At 47.4% G+C, this 19,510-nt stretch overlaps 1 protein-coding gene across 1 annotated transcript; it reads right to left on the bottom strand.

Moving 5' to 3' along the window:
• Positions 1–3,429: 3,429 nt before the first annotated feature.
• On the bottom strand, positions 3,430–18,569 carry LOC140454338 (beta-1,3-galactosyl-O-glycosyl-glycoprotein beta-1,6-N-acetylglucosaminyltransferase 3-like). Its single transcript, XM_072549051.1, has 2 exons — positions 18,192–18,569; positions 3,430–3,972 (listed from the first exon to the last, which is right to left on the bottom strand). The coding sequence occupies exons 1-2, from the start codon at positions 18,567–18,569 to the stop codon at positions 3,436–3,438; spliced, it is 915 nt and encodes a 304-aa protein (XP_072405152.1). The 3' UTR covers positions 3,430–3,435.
• Between the last annotated feature and the right edge of the window lie 941 nt (positions 18,570–19,510).

Genomic DNA, 19,510 nt, shown 5'->3' with positions numbered 1-19,510 from the left:
CGATTGGAGGGACAGGGTTCAAGGGTGGAGGTGCGGGAAGTGGAGGAGATGCGATGTAGAGCATCGTCGAACACGTCGGAGGGGAAATTGCGGCCTTTGAAGAAGGAGGCCATTTAGGCTGTTCGGTCGTGGAATTGGTCCTCCTGGGAGCAGATGAAGAGGAGGCGAAGGAATTGGGAATATGGGATGGCGTTTTTACAGGGGCAGGGTGGGAGGAGGTGTAGTCTAGGTAGCTGTGGGAGTCGGGCGGTTTGTAGTAAATGTCTGTGTTGAGTCGGTCCCCCGAGATAGAAATGGAGAGGTCTAGGAAGGGGAGGGAGGATTCTGAGACGGTCCAGGTAAATTTGAGGCTGGGGTGGTACTCGCTCACCAAGCTGGAAATGACCTTGTTTACTGCCCACCAGCTAGTCCTCCACCCTCCAGGACACAGCAAACACTGTGACATTCATAGTACAGTCTCTCTTAACATCGCAATGGTGTCACGAACCCAGAGAAAACCCACAGAAAGCAGAGATGAGGGAGGGAGGCAGAGAAGTGAGAGGCAAAGAGAGAGAGACACACACAGGGAGAGAAATAGGGAGACAGAAGAGGAGAGACTGTCTATGCCTATGAGGGAGAGAGAGATGTGAGGGCTCACCTGGCTGAATATATCTTAAATGATGAAACAAAATTCAGAGACAGATCTATAGTCAATGACAGTGTGGGGATGGCATTTCAAACCCATAGCCAAAGGAACAATGATGGGAACAATGTCATGGTGAGTTCTTCCTCTGTACCTAACACCATTCTGTCCCTGTCCTGGGAGTGTTTGATGAGGATGGAGTGCTTCTGCTGTCATTGCCCTGTCAATTTTGGTGGGAGACGGATAAAATGGAGATGTCTGAGTCCTTGAAGTCTGAAGCAAGCTCCATTAAACAATCCCTGGATGTTAGACTAACACGGGACATTCACACACATAGGTCAGCTTCCGTCATTTGTACAGAAACCACCCTGAACCCCTCGATTAGATTCCAGTCTGAAACGCACTCCTCCATATCTGATATTCTTTATACAATCCACCCCGAGACCCTCAATTAGATGTGGACATCATTGCAGTGTTCTGATTTCTGTTCATTAAACAGCCAGAATCATTCTCACTCAGTCCCATTTAGTTCCCATTTCTACAAGTAGATTCTATCTCATTTGTTTTCTTTTTGACTGTTTTCCTTTTTTATCTGCATCCAAATGATATCCAGTGTCACTGTTTCCAGTGTTCGTGTCTATAGTTAAAACATCTGACATCGCAATGTCCAGCATTACACTGTCCAATGTCACAGTCTGATCTCAAAGTATCTAGTGATAGTGTCCAGAGTGACAGTGTTGTAACCAGAGTGACAGTGTCCAGAGTTATTGTGCCTGGAGGTACGGTGTCTGGAGTGATACAGAAAAATGAAGCTGAACCAAAACCAACCTCCCGATCACTGGATTTGCAACACAGTGACATTCAACCATTCAATGACCCACAAAAATGTTCAATTGTTCCTTACCAGAGTTTACAAATAACAGATCTTGGATGTCAAGTTTATAACTTAATAGATTGTTAATTTCTGTTTATGTCACTATGCAGAACACAGATGATCATAAACCCATGCACCCCCCCCACCCCCCAATTCGCACACCAGCAGACAATTAAGAGATAAACTTGTTTAAAATTTTAATTTGCCAGTTGATAACAGTTTCAATGATAAATAGTAGGCCATCATGAAATCCTTTGATGCTGGGTTGTATTACAGGCACAAAAACTGTACACCATGTTTGAACTTAAAGTCACCAGTCAATGCGAACAAATTCTGCAGAACTGTGGAGACTAATACTCATTCCCGACGACTCACATTCTCATCTCAGATCTTTTAACAAGTTAACAACTGGGGAAATAACAAGACAAAGTCAAACCAAAAAGAAGACCAGACCAGTCCAGCAACTTCCAAAGAAGCACTTCCTCCAAGCCCAAAATCCAGTCAGAGTGAGGTCACTCATGGTTTTTTCTTTCTTTCTCACCATTCTCTGTGGTTACCTGCCTGGCAGCATTCCTCTTACTGACCGACCCATTCAATATCCATCCAGCTGTCAGTCCCTGAGCAGAACTACATCTCGGTGCTGAAGCGTCTGCTGTGTTCAGAGAGCAGTAATTCACCTGCATTACCTTTCCTGGCCAGATCCTAACAGCAAACATCAGTCTTTTGGCTCTCCAGTTTTTTTTAAAGAAGAACTGTTCAAAGTTCAATTCTCAATTTGGACTCAGTTCCAAAGCAAAATGAGAAAAATATAAAAATAGTGATGGTCACAACACTGGTCTTGCAGTGTCCAGCTGTACATGCCACTTGTGCAGTGTTCCAGTAATGCAGTGTCCACTCGTGCAGTGTTCCAGTAATGCAGTGTCCACTCGTGCAGTGTTCCAGTAATGCAGTGTCCACTCGTGTAGTGTTCCAGTCATGCAGTGTCCACTCGTGCAGTGTTCCAGTCATGCAGTGTCCACTAGTGCAGTGTTCCAGTCATGCAGTGTCCACTAGTGCAGTGTTCCAGTAATGCAGTGTCCACTCGTGCAGTGTTCCAGTAATGCAGTGCCCACTCGTGCAGTGCTCCAGTCATGCAGTGTCCACTCGTGCAGTGTTGAGTATTATTGGCGGATGTGTCCCTGTGAGACTGGGCACAAACAACCCCATCGACCTGTGGCCAACCACTTCAACACAATGACACCTCCTGCACCACCGAATCCAAGCTATCTGACGACTGGAGGAAGAACACCTCATCCTCTGCCTTGGGACCCTCAACCACATGGCATCAATATTGACATCACTAGTTTCCAAATCTCTCCTCTCCCCCCACCTCATCCCAGATCCAACCCACCAAGTCGGCTCTCCCCTCTTGACCTGTCCATCTTCCTTCCTAACTTTATGTTCGACCTTCCCCACCGACCGATCACAATTACCCCCCCAGCTGGATTTACTGAGCACCTTCCCAGCTACCTTCCCCAAAAGCCCCACCCTCACTCTATTTATCTCTCAACCTCCTTACTCCCCCACATTCCTGATGAAGGGCTTATACCTGAAATATCGGTTCTCCTGCTCTTCGGATGCTGCCTAACCTGCCGTGCTTTTCCAGCACCACACATTTTGACTCTTACAGTGACTAATGTTACAGTGCTAAGTCTCACAGCGCCCAGTGTTACAGTGGATAGTATTAAGGTATCCAATCTCCACAGTGCCCAACACTATAGTGCCCAGCCTCACACTGTCTTGTGTTACAGTGGCCATGTACAGCATGCAGTCTCACTGTGCCTGGCCTCCACAGCAGCCAGTGTTATACTATACAGTCTCACAGTGCCCAGTTTCACAGTGCCCAGTCTCTCAGTGTTTCCAATGTCTCACCCACCACCCCTACCACCATCACCGAGGTTTACTCTGTCCCAACCTCTAACCCAGCCCCAGTTTTACCAAGTGTCCTGTTTCGGAGATATTCCTCCATGCACTGTACTGCCGTGTTGTCCATGTTGGGGTCAAACTTATTTGCAAAGAAACATCTCTGACAGACCACCCAATGTAGATCTCCTGCCCCATACACACAAACCAAGTGGCGATACCTTCCCGTGCAGGGAGGGTATAGGGCACCCCTCGCAACGTCACCAGCCTCAAAGGACCACTTTACTGCCCGGCCAAGTGTCCTGGTGGCTGATTGGGTGTACGGGATGGAGCCTGGTACATTGGGCATTCTGTGCAGGGTAACCCACACATGCTCGTCCGGGCTGTAGGTGTCCTCCGACCACTTGAGGAAGGCCTGGATCTTGGCACTGTCAAACACATAGCCGACAAACTCTCTGGAGGCCATGAAGTAGGCACTGCCCACGAAGATGGAGGGGCTGATGTTTGGCTGGTCTTTGAGTTGCGCCGTCAAGACGACTTGGTCGAGGGTATCGTGGTGGTATTGCCAACGTTTCTAAAAGGAAAGTGCAAGAGAGAGTGAGAGAGATGAGAAAGCAGAAATGATAGCTTTTCAACTTCACCTATGGCTTTTTCCCTCCCCAACTCCTCTGCACTCTCCTCGCCCCCAGCTCCAGCAAGATCCATGCACACTCCTTCTCTCAGTTACTCACCTTACAGTGGAGAACAAGGCCATTCAGCCCCTCAGGCCTTTCTCACTCCTATTGCCTAGTGCCAGTCACCTGCCAATTTCCCCATATCCTAGCCTCCCAAACCATCTCCCAATGCTCATTCGCTGAGCAAACATATAACTCATCCCCAAACACTCCCAGTGGATCTGGCTCCAAAAATACACTTCAAGCTGTGCCCTCTGGTCATAAAGGTTGAGAGCACCAGAAAAATAGATCCTTCAGCCCATCGTGTCTGCGCTAGCAAAACAGGCTCCTTGCTACTCCAGTCTCATTTTCCAGCACTGGGAACATTGCCTTTCATGCCTCACCAGTGCAATGGAGACACTTTCCTGTGGTCATCAACTCCTGGAGTGGGACTTGAACACAGAGCTTTTGCCTTAGAGAGAAGGACATGGTGTGCAGGGATATAGTTCTTTGAAAGTTGCATTGCAGATAGACAGGGTGGTGAAGTAGGTGTTTGATACCTTTACCTTCATTGGTCAGTGCATTGAATATAGGAGTTGGGATGTAATGTTGCAGCTGTAACAGAGATGGATAGAGCTCTGAAAGATAGTGGAATCAAGGGTTATTGGGATAAGGCAGGAACAGGATACTGATTGTGGATGATTAGCCATGATCATAATGAATGGTGGTGCTAGCTTGAAGGGCTGAATGGCCTACTCCTGCACCTATTTTCTATAAGGAGGAGTATCTTTGACTATCTCTGATATGCCTTTGCCATTACCAAGTGTGATCTATTGTCTGTAGAGGACATTGGTGAGGCCACTTTTAAAATACTGCATACAATTCTGGTCGCCCTTCGAAATGAAGGATGTTGTTAAACTTGAGAGGGTGCAGAAAAGATTTACCAGAATGTTGCCGAGATTGGAGGGTTTGAGCTACAGTAAGAGGTTGAATAGGCTCGGGCTATTTTCCCTGGAGGGTCAGACGCTGAGGGGTATCCGTACAGAAGTTCATAAAATCAGGAGAAGCATGGATAGATGTTGAAATAATCAGCCAGATGATAGTACACTTCACACAGCTTCCTTTATCACATACATGCAAGAAGACTCAACCAGCCGGGTCAAAGCCCACCCTTGCCTGGAGAGTCTGAAACAGGCAGTTGCAATCACACTTTTACACACAAATCAGCGTTCCCCTTTCACGAATTACATTTTGATTTCAAGCCTTAGCAACACAACTGATCAATCAGATCCTGATCTAGGTACGTGACGTTTAGCATTAGATCATTGACCTTAAACTTCTACAACACCTGTTGAGTTTTGTTTCGGTCTTCCTGCCTTCTCACTTAACGGGAGCCAGTTTCAGTAAGCTAGCTAGCTTGCATACGTGCTTGGCTGCACTTTTCTGTTGCTGATCAGAATTGTTTAGCTGACCTCCTTTTCTGTTCTTGCCCCATTTTGATTCCTTCCAGGTCGGCTGTATAGCTAAAGGTCTTTTCCCAACGGTGGGGGAGTCCAAAACTAGAAGCATAGGTTTAAGTTGAGAGGGGAAAGACCTGAGGGGTTACTTTTTCATGCAGTGGGTGATGTGTGTTTGGAATGAGCTATCAAGAGGTGGTGGAGGCGGCTGGTACAATGACAATATTTAAAAGGCATCTAGATGTGGACATGAATAGGAATAGGTTCGAGAGATATGTGCCAAAGGCTGGCAAATGGGACTAGGTCAGATTGGGATGACTGGACAGGTTGAACTGAAGGGTCTGTTCCATACCGTATGATGTTATGACTCCGTGCTCTCTGGTTATTGAGGTTTAGAGCACCAAAATAATAAGTTGCCCTTCAGCCCATCGTGTCTGCACTGGTCAAAAAGACCAGCTTCGAACTATTCTCGACCCATTTTGTAGCACTTGGCCCATACCCTTGAGTGTCACACAAAAGCAATGAAGACACCTTCCTATGGCCATCAGCTCCTGGAGTAGGACTTGAATCCAAAGCTCCTCCCTCAGAGTGAAGGACACCACACATTAGATTCTCTACAGTATGGAAACAGGCCATTTGGCCCAACAAGTCCACACCAATCCTCTGAAGAGCAACCCATCCACACCCATTATCCTACCCAATATTTACCCTTGACTAATGTACCCGAACACTATGGGCAATTTAGCACGACAAATCTACCTGGCCTGCACATCTTTGTGGATTGTGGCAGGAAACCAGAGCACCCAGAGGAAAACCACGCAGACATGGGGAGAATGTGCAAACTCCACACAGACAGTCGCCCAAGGCTGGAATCGAACCCAGGTCTTTGGCGCTGTGAGACAACAGTGCTAACCACTGAGCCACCGTGCTACCCCTTCCGCAAGACACAAGACACTTTATTCACATTGTGCCAAAAGATATATTTTATCCTCGGTCCTTGTGGCATCATCCATGGGAGATATGGATCCTTGGTTACCAAGGGGATGATAGACGGTATGCAGGAATGTGGATGGTGGAACAGGATCAAAAGGGCCAATGGCCTACTCTTGTTCCTTGTATGTATGGGAGCAGACTTTTTTTTTCAAACTTACATCGGAACTTTCCATCATCTCATACAAATGTAGTTTAGGCTTCATTTACGTTTCAATTCCTCAGATCTCCCAACCATGCCTCTAACCCAAAATCTTAGATCTGCATTCCATTGCACTTGTACAATCGGTGAACAGTGAAGTATATTTCCTTGTCTTCATTACCGAGTGCTCACCCTGTACCCATTGAATAAACCTCACCCCAATCTCCTTTGTTCCAATGGGAGCATCGTTGACCTTTCCAACTGTGCCATCCAACTTAAATCCTGGCACCATTCTGCGAAATCTCCTCCCTGTCCTGAGGGCCCTCACATCGTTTTATAGTCACCGGAAATGACCACAACAATCCAACTGGGGCTAAACCAATTCGACATGCAGCATAACTCAACCATTTATTGGCATCAATGCCTCTATTTATGAAGCCTTCTGATTTTCTACCCTCTTATGGCCTCCCCCATCTTCTAATGTTGATGAATGTTTATCGCCAGATCCCTCTAATCCTGCGCACTCTTTACGATTGTGTCATTACATTTCTATTACCTCTCCACATCCTTCTCCCAAAACATAGCACCTTACACTCTTCTGTATTCACCTCTGACTGGATGCTGTCTGTTCACTGTGGTGACTCTGGACAATTCACATCATCCTCACCATTTGCCAATCCTCCAGGTTTATCATTGCCCCGAATATGGGCATTTTGCCACATACTCCAAGATTGATATCACTGACATATTGAACAAAAGCAGTCGTCTATTTAAGGCTGAGATACGGAAACATTTAACTTACACGATAGTGAATTTATGGAATTCTGTACCACAGGAAGCTGTGGAGTTTGAGTCATTGAATATATCCAAGAATGCGATTAACAAATATTTAGGTTTCAAAAGCATCAAAGGCATGGGGAGAAAGCGGTAGTATGGCATTGAGATAGAGAATTAGCCATGACCATATAGTATGGTGGGCCTCATGGAGGGCCAAATCATCTTCTCCTGCTCCGGGTCTTGATGTTTATATGTCCCAGCTGTGTGGATCATTCCCACCTACCAACCTACCAACCTCTCGTCCAAAACAAGATCCATGAAGCAGGGCTTGTGTTGTCAATTTTGTTGTCCAGCCATTTTTATCTAGTGCCTAGTGAAACACTTCATTGAATCCAGTTCAGACAATATTCTCTGCATCCAAATTCTCAGCTACTTCATCAATGCATGATGCGAGGTTGGAAACCTGCAAGTTTGAAAACCTGCACTGGCTTCGCTTCATTAATTTGATCTAAGGCAGGTTGGTGCGAATTGCAGCCATAACTACCAGCATGAATGTCAAGTGCATGATATAAAGTAAACTAGGATCCATGCGGTGTGAGCCTCGGAGACCCAGGTTCAAGTCGCTTCTGCTCCAGAGTTGTGCGATAACATCTTTGAACAGGTTCATCAGTAAATGTAAGACCATTAACAAGTCAGGACAGGAGTTGGCCATTTGGTCCGTCAAGTCAGCTTCACTAGGATCATGGCTGATTCAACATTCCTCAAGTCCATGTTCTTGCCCTATCCCCGTAACACTTAGTTCCCCAACTGAGCAAGAATCTATTCATCTGAACCTTAAATATATACAAGGACAGCTCTCTGTGGCAAGGAATTCCAAAGATTCACAACCTTCTCAGAGAGGAAATTCCACCTCATCTCAATCTTAAACTGGTGCCCCTTTATTCTGAGACAATACCCCCCACCCCCCAGCATTTACCCAGTCAAGCCCCTTAATCCTGTCCATTTCAATGGGGTCACCTCTCATTCTTCTAAACTCCAGTGAGTAGAATCCTGTTTAGCCTTTTGTTTTTAAGACAATCCCTCCATAATGGGGCCATCCCACTGAACATTCTCTTAACTTCCTCCTGACTTTTATCCTCCAAACCCCCTTCAAATAAGGGCAAACATTCCACTTCAGTTCTAAAGAAAGGTCACCAGACTCGAAACATTGACTCTGTTTTCTCTCTATGAATGCTACCCGACCTGCTGAGTCTCTCCAGAAATTTCTGTTTTCGTCCAACATTCCATTAGTCTTCCCAATTACCTGCTGCCCCCGTGTGCAAGCTTTCCATGTTTCATTCACTAGTTCCCCCAAGTCCCTTTGTGTTGCAGCTTTCTGAAGCTTTCTCCATTTAAATAATATTCTATTCTTTTGATTTCCCTTCCAAATGAACAACTTCACATTTTCCCACATTGCACTCCATTTGCCAACATTTTTGCCAACTTAACCTATCAATATCTGACTGTAAAGCACATAAGACAACATTTTTTACTGTAACTCGATTATACATGACAGTAATATATCAGCAAGGTTTGAGAAGGTTTGTAGTTCAGGTTGAGGTTCTAGATGTAGGTTTGCTCGCTGAGTTGGAAGGTTCACTGAAGATGTTGCCTAGTATGGTGACAAAACATCTGAAAATGAACCTTCCAGCTCAACGAGCAAACCTACATCCAGAGTAATATTTCAAGTCAACCTCAGAGTACAACGGGATCTTGATCAGATGGGATAATAGGCCGAGGAGTGCCAGATGTAGTTTAATGTCGATAAATGTGAGGTGCTCCATTTTGGAAAGGCAAATCAGGGCAGGAATAATACACTTCATGGAAATGTCTGGGGAGTGATGATGAAACAAGGGATCGTGGAATACAGATTCATAGTTTCTTGAAAAAGGAGTCGCAGATAGACAGGGTAGTGAAGATGTCGTTTGCTACGCTTGCCATTATTGGTCAGTGCGTTGTGTGTAGGATTTGGGAGGTCATGCCGTGTCTGAACAGGACATTGGTTTGGCAATTTCTGGAATACAGCATGTAATTCTGGTCTCCCTGCTATAGGAAGGATGTTGTGAAATTTGAAAAGGTTCAGAAAAGATTTATCAGATGTTGCCAGAGCTGAATGTGCAAATGCAGAAGATTGGTACTAGATGTGGAATAATTACAGTCATGATGGGCTGAATGGCATCCTTCCGCAAGAATTCTTTAATTCTGTGACTGGCGCAGAGGGAGATTAACTTCAAGGATCATGTTATCAGGAGGGACACCAAAGCCCTTAGCTGAGTGGTCAGAAAACTCCCTACTCTTTACTGGAACTAAGGCATAACTTGTCTCCACCAATATCAAAGCATAAGTCAGCCATTCGTCCCTTCAAGTCTGCTCCACCATTCAAGAAGATCACTGCTCTTCTGGTTGCAATTTCAATTCCACATTTCTATCGTTTCCCCCGGGGTCCTTATCTTGTTTTAAAAAAAAGGTCACCTTGCTCACCCTTTCATAACTTCATCAACTCAGCCTTCACAACTTCGTACAGAAGAGATTTACACAGTGCAACAGCACTCTCAGGGGAAAATAATTCTGCAAGGCATTGGTGAGGCCACTTTTGGAGTATTGGATAAATTTGTGATCGCCCTGCTGTTGGAAGGGTGTTGTTCAACTGCAAAGGATGCAGAATAGATTTACAAAGATGTTGCCAGGACTGCAGTTATAAGGAGAGGTTAGATATGCTAGGACTTTTCTCACTGGAGTATTGGAGGGTGAAGGGTGACCATATAGAGGTTTATAAAATTGTGGGGGAAATCAATAAAAGTGAATAGCCCCAGGAAGGGGGAGTCCAAACCCAGAGGGCATAGGTTTAAGGTGAGACCTGAGGGTGGTGCAAATACGGAGCAAGTTGCCAAAAAGAATTGTTATAGTGGGTACAATCACAAGATTTAACAGACGACATAAAGAGGACAAGTTTAGAGGGATATGGACCAAACACAGGATAATGGGACTAGTTCCAATTAGGATACCTGGTTGGCATGGATGAGTTGGACGAAAGGGTATGTTTCGGTGCTGTAGGACTCTGACGATATCTTATTCTCCAGAACATCATATCAAACCTACAAGAGAAAGCAATGTCCCATCAACCATCTTATCATATCCCCTCAGAGAAATTTATACATTTCAAAAAGATCTCTCAGATTTCCAAACTTAAATGTGTAAAAGCCAATTTGTTCAACCTTCATCCCTGGGAAAAAGGCAGGTGAAACTTGCTGTCAATGTAATTATTTTATGTTTTAAATGAGAGAAAAATGTACAGACTGATTCTGATGTGGTCTCATCAAGGCCTTGTGTGGCATTCTCTCCACCCCTCAGGTCTGGAAATGGACTCTACATTTTGAAGAAAAATGTCTGTGTTAATAGACTCTGGACTAGAACGGACTCTGTTTGTTGGTAATTAACTATCATATGGTTTGTTGGGCTTATCACCTGCACTGTCTTGCATGTCCTTGGGTCTGGCAGGTCTTACTGTGAGCTGGGAGGCTCGTGGGTCGTCCTGAAAGCTGTCACCCTGAGAGCCGGAGGGTGGGTGGGCCACCCTGTGAACCTGAAGGTTGGTAGGCTGTCCCAAAAGCCGGAGGGTGGGTAGGCCACCCTGATGACAGTCTCCCCGAGAGCTAGATGGTGGGTAGACCGTTCTGAGCACTGTCGTCCTGAAAAGGGGTAATCGCCGACGGGCTGTCCTAGAGGTGGTCGAAAGCTGTATCAGAGCAGCCAAGAGCCAGAAAGCGTGTAGGGGCGGGCTGAGATCCAGAAGGCTTGTGGGCTGTCCTGCACCCTGTCATCCCAGGGAAGGGAACGGGCTGTCCTAGAGGTGGCCGAAAGATGTGCCAGGATAGCCATTGGCCAGATGGCCCATCGGGGTGGGTGAGAGCCCAATGGTACGTAGGGGCAGACCGAGAGCGAGAAGGTGGGTAGCCGTCCTCAGCGCTGTCACCCCAGGTGGGTAGTGGGGCGGGCAGTCCCAGAGCTGGTCGAAAGGTGTGTCAGGGCGGACCGAGAGCCGGAAGGCGCGTAGAGGCGGACTGCCTGAGAGTGGTCGGAAGGTGGGAGGGACGGGGGCTTGCTGGGTCTGTATTATCTGCACTTTTTAATGTAACAGGATTGTCTTATGCATAAATGTCATTGTTGCTGTCTTTTCATATTTGAAACTGGGATTTGTGGTTTGTCCTCAATTCCCTGTAAACTGGTTGAACGGTAGGGTTTGGGGCCGAGCTTTGCTGCTCCTCTCCCTTGTAAAATTGCTGTTGTATACAGCTGTAAATGTTAACTGTTGTGCTGTAACCTCTTTTTTTTGTACTTGTTTAATAAAATAAAAAAAACAGGGGAATGCTCCTCTCCCTTGTAAAATTTCTATCTCTTGTATACAGTTGTAAATGTTAACTGTTTTTGTAAACTGTTTAATAAAATTTATAAACAGGAGATTCAGCGGTCTTCTTGATTTAGGTGACTGACTCTGTGCTGGCTGGGTCACAGTCAGTGTGTTACTGTTGGTTTCTGCTTGTTTTTTGTGTGGGGGAAACCTGATTCCTGAACTGGCTGAATTATTTAGCCAGTTTGTTAACTGGCATTCCTTTAGGGAGGACTGATTGTTAAACTCCTGATGCACATACTGTGTTTCAGGTGTAACTCAGTTCTCATTAGGGGACTGTTGTTTCACTGACTGGTTATAGTCCGTGTGTTACTCTTCTTCACTTTTGAGAAAAGGACAATGTTAATTTTGTAGTAGGGCTTAGCCCTTGGACTCTAGTTTTCTTTGTTTTTTGTATGTGTCCTCACTGTTTGGACTGAGCCCTTGTGGAAGACATACATTTTACCAGAGGAGCTGTTCCTATGGGGAGGCCTAGCCCTGAGACTGGGCCTCTGAAGATTGAACACCTGTGTGTGTGCTGGGAGGTGAGCACTTGCTGTATCCTGGAGTTTGGGAGAAGACCTTCCCTTCAGGAGTGGACCAAAACCCCTGTGAGTTAACCACCTTTACAATGTACTGTGTTCCTGTGAGTGGGCCTGGCTCTCCAAGGATGTGCCAGGACTCCATGGAGACTGAACACCTGTGTGCTGTGGGGTGTGCATTTGCTGCCTTTGGGAGTGGACTCTGCCCTTGGTTGTAGACCTTGTTTTTAACAGGGGACTCGGTTTCTGACAACACATGTTGTAAACTGGAGTGGACTCTGTTCCTGAGAACTCTTTTTTTTTGTAGACTCACTATTGTAGACACACCGTGGGCGGCACGGTGGCACAGTGGTTAGCACTGCTGCCTCACAGCGCCAGAGACCTGGGTTCAAATCCCGCCTCAGGCGACTGACTGTGTGGAGTTTGCACATTTTCCCCGTGACTGCGTGGGTTTCCTCCGGGTGCTCTGGTTTCCTCCCACAGTCCAAAGATGTGCAGGTCAGGTGAATTGGCCATGCTAAATTGCCCGTAGTGTTAGGTAAGGGGTAGATGTTGGGGTATGGGTTGGTGGCGGGTCGGTGTGGACTTGTTGGGCCGAAGGGCCTGTTTCCACACTGTAAGTAATCTAATCTATTTGGACTCTGTGTACCAGAAAGGACTCTGTTTTTTCACAATTAACTCTATTGTGTTTCTTGTTGGGCTTATCACCTGCACTGTCTTGTGTGTCCCTGGGTCTGGCAGGCCGTACTGTGAGCTGGGACGTTCATGGGTCGTCCTGAAAGCTGTCACCCCGAGAACCAGGGGGTGGGTAGGCCACCCTGATGCCAGTTGCCCTTCGAGCCAGTAGATGGGGAGGCCATTCTGAGCGCAGTTGTCCTTAGAAGGGGTAATCTGGATGGGCTGTCCTGCAGGTGGTCGAAAGGTGTGTCAGGCCGGACTGAGAGCCGGAAGGCGCGTAGGGGCGGGCTGCCTTAGAGCGGCTGGAAGGTGGGAGGTATTTGGGTGGGGGGGTTGGGGGGGTGAAGGCTTGCTGGTTTTTTGGGGGTCTGTATTGTATGCTCTGTTTCTGACACAGTTGGACTGTCTTATATGTAGGGAATGTCATTGTTACTGTTCGTAATGATTGAAACTGGGATTTGAGGTTTGTCCTCCTTTCCCTGAAAACCGGTTGAATGTCAAGGTTTGGGGCTTGGCTTTGTCATTCCCCTCCCTTGTAAAATTGCTGTTTCTCTGTATACAGCTGTAAATGTAATTGTTTGTATAAACTGTGAATTGTTTAATAAAATATAAATAAACACGACTGTCTGTTTCCTTTCTTCCTGGTGAAGGAATATAAATTGTGAAGAGCAATTATAAATGTTGTCTGCGAAAATCACAAAGCTGAATCATGAAAGAGGAAGGGGAGTGTAGGTTAAGCTGGATATACTTGTACAAACAGTTATAATCATCTGTTTCCCACTTCTGCAAAAACAAAAACCACAATTAAGAGGTCATAAGGCTCAGTGTGGACGAAGAATGAGAGGAAATGTTGCTGTAGCAAGCAAGGAAGCAGAAGCAGAAACAATAGATCACAGAGGAATGTGGTGAAATGGCCAAGCAAAACCTGTACTGTTACGCACAAGGCCAGATAAGGCAAGAGATAAACAAGAGGAATGGGCACTGGGTTTAGAGTAGTGGGAGGAGGGAAAGGGAAATGAATTGTATCAAGGTTTTGTACTGTGTGCCTACCTTGTGGATACCACTCTTGCAAGAGTATATCAGATGATACTGCTGCTGCAGATCTTGTCTTGGACTGAAATTATTGAAGTGAGTGGGTTCTATTTCCCACATAAATTAAGATTTACACACTTGTTGTTTTTCACTGCATCTGACACCTACACACATGACATGGGTACAAGGGAAAAATAAGCATGACTGCTGTCGGGTGGTAGTGGAAGAAAAATAAACAGGCATGTCAAGGGATCTGCTCACTGAGAGCTGGCTCGAGGGGAGCTGGATCAGCATATGAAGGACTCTTCAATCCTCTCGAGGAGAGGAGACTGACTTCGAAACAGCTTCAGTGTGTCTTATGTGCTGCTGTTGGTGTCCTCCTACTGAAAAGGAGTTTTAATTTTTTTTTCATAGTTTGTTGTGATTGTTTTCTGCGGTTTCTTTCTGCTTATTTCTGTTAATTTGAAGCTGTGCTCAGCTGCACAGGCAGCTACTACCACCACTGCTGCTATAGTCTGGGCCTGCTCCTCCGACTGAAGCCTGGACCGCGCCTGCACCCCTGCTGCTGCTGCCTGGGCCTACCTACACCTGGGGACGACTTCGACTGCTACTCCTGAGGCTGCTTCCGAAAAAAAATAAACAGGATGATCAGATGTTCTGTTCACTCTGAGCTGGCTCTGAGGAAGCTGGATCCGTGTCAAGGACTCCATGTGTAAACAAAATGGTGAGTTGGTGACTGGATAATGGCCTCTGTGAAGTTATTCCTGATGTAGGGGTTTCCTGCTCCTCTGATGCTGCCTGACCTGCTGTGCTTTTTCAACACTGCTCTAATCTTGACTGTAATCTCCAGCATCTGCAGTACCCACTTACAGTCATAGAGATGTACAGCATGGAAACAGATCCTTCGGTCCGACCAGATATCCCGACCCAATCTAGTTCCACCTGCCAGCACCCGGCCCATATCCCTCCAAACCCTTCCTATTCATATACCCATCCAAATGCCTCTTAAATGTTGCAGTTGTACCAGCCTCCACCACATCCTCTGGCAGCTCATTCCATACACGTACCACATTCTCCATGAAAATGTTGCCCCTTAGGTCTCTTTTATATCTTTTCCCTCTCACCCGAAACCTATGCCCTCTAGTTCTGGACTCCCCGACCCCAGGGAAAAGACTTTGTCTATTTATCCTATCCATGCCCCTCATAATTTTGTTAACCTCCGATAAGGTCACCCCTCAGCCTCTGATGCTCCAGGGAAAACAGCCTCAGCCTATTCAGCGTCTCCCTTTAGCTCCAATCTCCAACCCTGGCAACATCCTTGTAAATCATTTTGGAATCCTTTCAACATCTTTCCAATAGGAAGGAGACCAGAATTGCAAGCAATATTACAACAGGGCCTAACCAATGACCTGTACAGCCACAACATGACCTCCCAACTCCTGTAGTCCATAGTCTGATCAATAAAAGCGCACTTACCGAACGCTGTCTTCACTATCCTATCGACCTGCGACTCTGCTTCAAGGAGCTATGAACCTGCACTCCAAGGTTTCTTTGTTCAGCAACACTCCCAAGGACCATTAAATGTTTAAGTCCTGCTAAGATTTGCTTTCCCAAAATGCAGCACCTCACATTTATCTGAATTAAACTCCATCTGCCACGTCTCAGCCCATTAGCCCATCTGGTCCAGATCCTGTTGTAATCTGAGGTAACCCTCTTTGCTGTCCACTACACCTTCAATTTTGGTGTCATCTGCAAACTTACTAACTGTACCTCTTATGCTCGCATCCAAATCATTTATGTAAATGACAAAAAATAGAGGGTCCAGCACCGATCCTTGTGGCACTCCACTGGTCACAGGCCTCCAGTCTGAAAAACAACCCTGCACCACCACCCTCTGTCTTCTCCCTTTTGAGCCAGTTCTGTATCCAAATGGCTAGTTCTCCCTGTATTCCATGAGATCTAACCTTGCTAATCAGTCTCCCATGGGGAACCTTGTTGAATACCTTACTGAAGTCCATATAGATGACATCTACTACTCTGCCCTCATTAATCCTCTTTGTTACTTCTTCAAAATTCACCCAGACAATCTCTGACACCTTTCCCCTTCCTGGACCTCTCCATCTCTGGAAACCGACCAACTGCGGACATCTACTACAAACCCACCAACTCCCACAGCTACCTGAAATACACCTCCTCCCACCCTACCCCTGTAAAAACACTATCCCTTATTCCCAATTTCTCTGCCTCTGCTGCATCTGTTCCCAGGAGGACCACTTCCACCACAGAACATCCCAGATGGTGTCCTACCTCAAAAACTACAACTTCCTCTCCCACATGGTTGACAATGCCCTCCAGTGCATCTGCTCCATTTCCTGTACCTTCACCCTTGAACCACACCCCTCCCAACACAACAGGGACAGAACTCCTTGGTCCTCACCTTCTACCCCACCAACATCCGGATACATTGCATTATCCTTCACCACTTCTGTCACTTACAAACAGACCGCACCATTAGGGACATATTTCCCTCTGCACTCCATCTGCATTTCAGAGACCATTCCCTCTGCAACTACCTTGTCAGATTCACACCCCCTACCAACCCACCCTCCCCTCCTGGCACCTTCCCTGGCCTCTGAAAGAAGTGCAAAACCTGCACCCACACCTTCCCCCTCACCTCAGTCCAAGGCTCCAAAGGATCCTTACACATCTGACAGAAGTATACCTGTACCTCCACCAATGTCATCTACTGCATCCATTGCACCCGATGTGGTCTCCTCTCCATTGGGGAGACAGAACTCTGACTTATAGATTGTTTCAGAGAACATCTCTGGGACACCCACACCCACCAACCAACCCCACCGCCTCGTGGCTGAACACTTTAACTTCCCCCTTCTGGATTAGTGGTGCTGGAAGAGCACAGCAGTTCAGGCAGCATCCAAGGAGCTTCGAAATCGACGTTTCGGGCAAAAGCCCTTCATCAGGAAGGGCTGATGAAGGGCTTTTGCTCAAAATGTCGATTTCGAAGCTCCTTGGATGCTGCCTGAACTGCTGTGCTCTTCCAGCACCACTAATCCAGAATCTGGTTTCCAGCATCTGCAATCATTGTTTTTACCACTTTAAATCCCCCTCCCACCAAGGGCATGCAGGTTCTGGGCCTCCTCCATCACCAAACCCTTACCAGCTGATGCCTGGATATTCCACCTTGGAACCCTGCAACCAGGCAGATCATTGTTGATTTCACTAGTTTCCTCATTTCCCCACCCCAACTTATCGCAGTCCTAAGCCTCCAACTCAGCACCACCCTCCTGACCGGTCCACCTTCCTTCCCACCTGTCCACTCCACCTTCCACAACCACCCCCCCCCCCCCCCCACATACCTTCATCTCTCTATCACATTCCCAGCTACCTTCCACCCCCAGCCCCACACCCTTCCCAGTTATCTCTCAGCCTCCTGGTCCACAAGCCTCATTCCTGATGAAGGGCTTATATCCGAAACATTGATTCTTCTGCTCTTCAGATACTGCCTGAGCTGCTGTGCTTTTCCAGTGCCACATTCTTGTCTCTGATCTCCAGCATCTGTAGTCCTCACTTTCTCCTCCACTCTTAACCTACCTACATTCCTGTATACTCTCGTAATCAGTCTATATCCCTCCTTATCCCAGGCCCAGCCCTCTCTTTTTACGCCATCCCTTTCACCTGACCATCTTCCTTTCCACCCATCTGCTCCCCCCCCCACCCACTGTCCAATCACAGCCACCTCCTCCCTGCATCCACCAATCGCCATCCCACCCACCTTTCCCCAGCCCAACACCCCCATTTTGTCTGCAGCCCCTTCCTCTCCCTGGGTTCTGATGAAAGTTTCCGACCTGAAACATCAATTGCCCTTCTACTCTGTTTGCAGCTGAACTCTCTAACTCCTCTCTTTTCCTTTGTACATTCTGAACCTCCCTCCATGCAGTTGAACAATTTTAACAACCCTGTCTCTCTTTGTACAGTCGGGGGTGAAGGACTGGAAGGGAGAGAGAGAGATGATGGAGGGAGGGAGGATGGAAAACACTTGGATGGAGAGAGGCCCAGCAGACAGGAATGCGGTTACCTTTTTGAACCCTGGTGCAGGATCCGACTCAATCACGTTGAAGCCGTTCAGAGCTCTGAGGCTGCGGACTATCTCCCGGTTGGTCTTCAGGGGGAAGTCTTGGCCACACACGTTGATGAAGTACCTCCAGGGGACAGGGCTCTCCAGCAGCTCCTTCATGCAGTTGAGATCTGCCTGAACTCTGCTCCAGCCAGCATAGGTGACCCACTCCAGCTTGGCTGCTACAAAGACATTGAGGATACACGACGCGATGGCCCGAACGGCCGCATGAAATTGACTCGGGGATTTGCGGTCCACGTGGATACAGTAGATATTCTGTGGGGTGTCAATGCTCCGTAGAAGCCTCTCGAACATCTCAATGCTCTGGTGGATGATCATGGAGTAAGCCAAGGGGAAGTGTTCCTCCTCAGGGCTCAGGGGGACAGTGATATACTTGCGGGCCCTCACAAACGATCTGCAATTTCGGGTCATGTTCAGAAATCTCCCTCAGTGACGGCCTGGTGCTTGAGGGAGATAGTAATGGAGTTGAGGAGGGCCCTTTCCACCTCCTGCCTGTCCCCCTGGATGATCTGCCAGCAGGTGGAGTTCTCCTCGACCAGCAGGAGGTGTTCCTGCATTGGACTGGCGCCTGATTTCACCAGCCTGAGGGTCAGCCGGCCCCCTCCTCTCTGGACCAGCAGCCATTGGCACAACAAGACCACACTGAGCACACACAGCACTGATCTGAGGCACGACCAGCGGGTACAACGCTGGCTCAGCTTGGGCACAGCGCTTTCCAGAGGGCAGTGTCCCCAGCCTACAGGCGATAGGCAAATGCAGAATGGATGCTCTCTGTGCTGGGCAGCACTGCCTTCACTAGACCGTGGGGAAGGAGTGACTGCAATTTGCTGGAGAGGTCGCCCCAGCCAGTCCCCTCTCCTTGTTAGACTCTTGTCTTTCCTATTCCCAAAGATTCAACGAATAACTCCGACTTTCACTCCCTCTCCCCCCGGAACTGCTCTCCCTCTGGAATTCCTCTCCCACTTTAACACCTCTCCCTCTATCTGCGACCCCTTTGTAACCCCTCTCCCTCTATAATCCTTCTCCCTTTGTAATCCCTCTCCTCCACGAACTCATCCCTCTCCCTCAGTAACTCCTCTCTCATTCCTCCTCTCTTTCTGTCCCTCTGTAACTCCTCTCCCTCTCTCTCTCTGTCTCACTAACTCCTCTCCCTCTCTCTGTCTCTCTCAGTAACTCCTCCCACCCTCCTCTGGATGACACCCAGCCAATGTTCCGTTGTTTCTCTCTCGGAGTCCGGGCTCCTCTCGCTCCTGTCTGCC

This window comes from Chiloscyllium punctatum, chromosome 29 (assembly GCF_047496795.1).
Source record: "Chiloscyllium punctatum isolate Juve2018m chromosome 29, sChiPun1.3, whole genome shotgun sequence".
NCBI lineage: Eukaryota > Metazoa > Chordata > Chondrichthyes > Orectolobiformes > Hemiscylliidae > Chiloscyllium > Chiloscyllium punctatum.
The sequence above is the reverse complement of the archived record's forward strand: the minus strand, read 5'-3'. Positions and strand labels throughout refer to the sequence as shown.

Coding starts and splice junctions, on each gene's coding strand:
- LOC140454338 (XM_072549051.1), bottom strand. CDS start 18,569: ATGATCATCCACCAGAGCATTGAGATGTTCGAGAGGCTTCTACGGAGC. Junction 3,973..18,191: donor CTGCACCAGGGTTCAAAAAG/GTAACCGCATTC, acceptor CTTTCCTTTTAG/AAACGTTGGCAATACCACCA.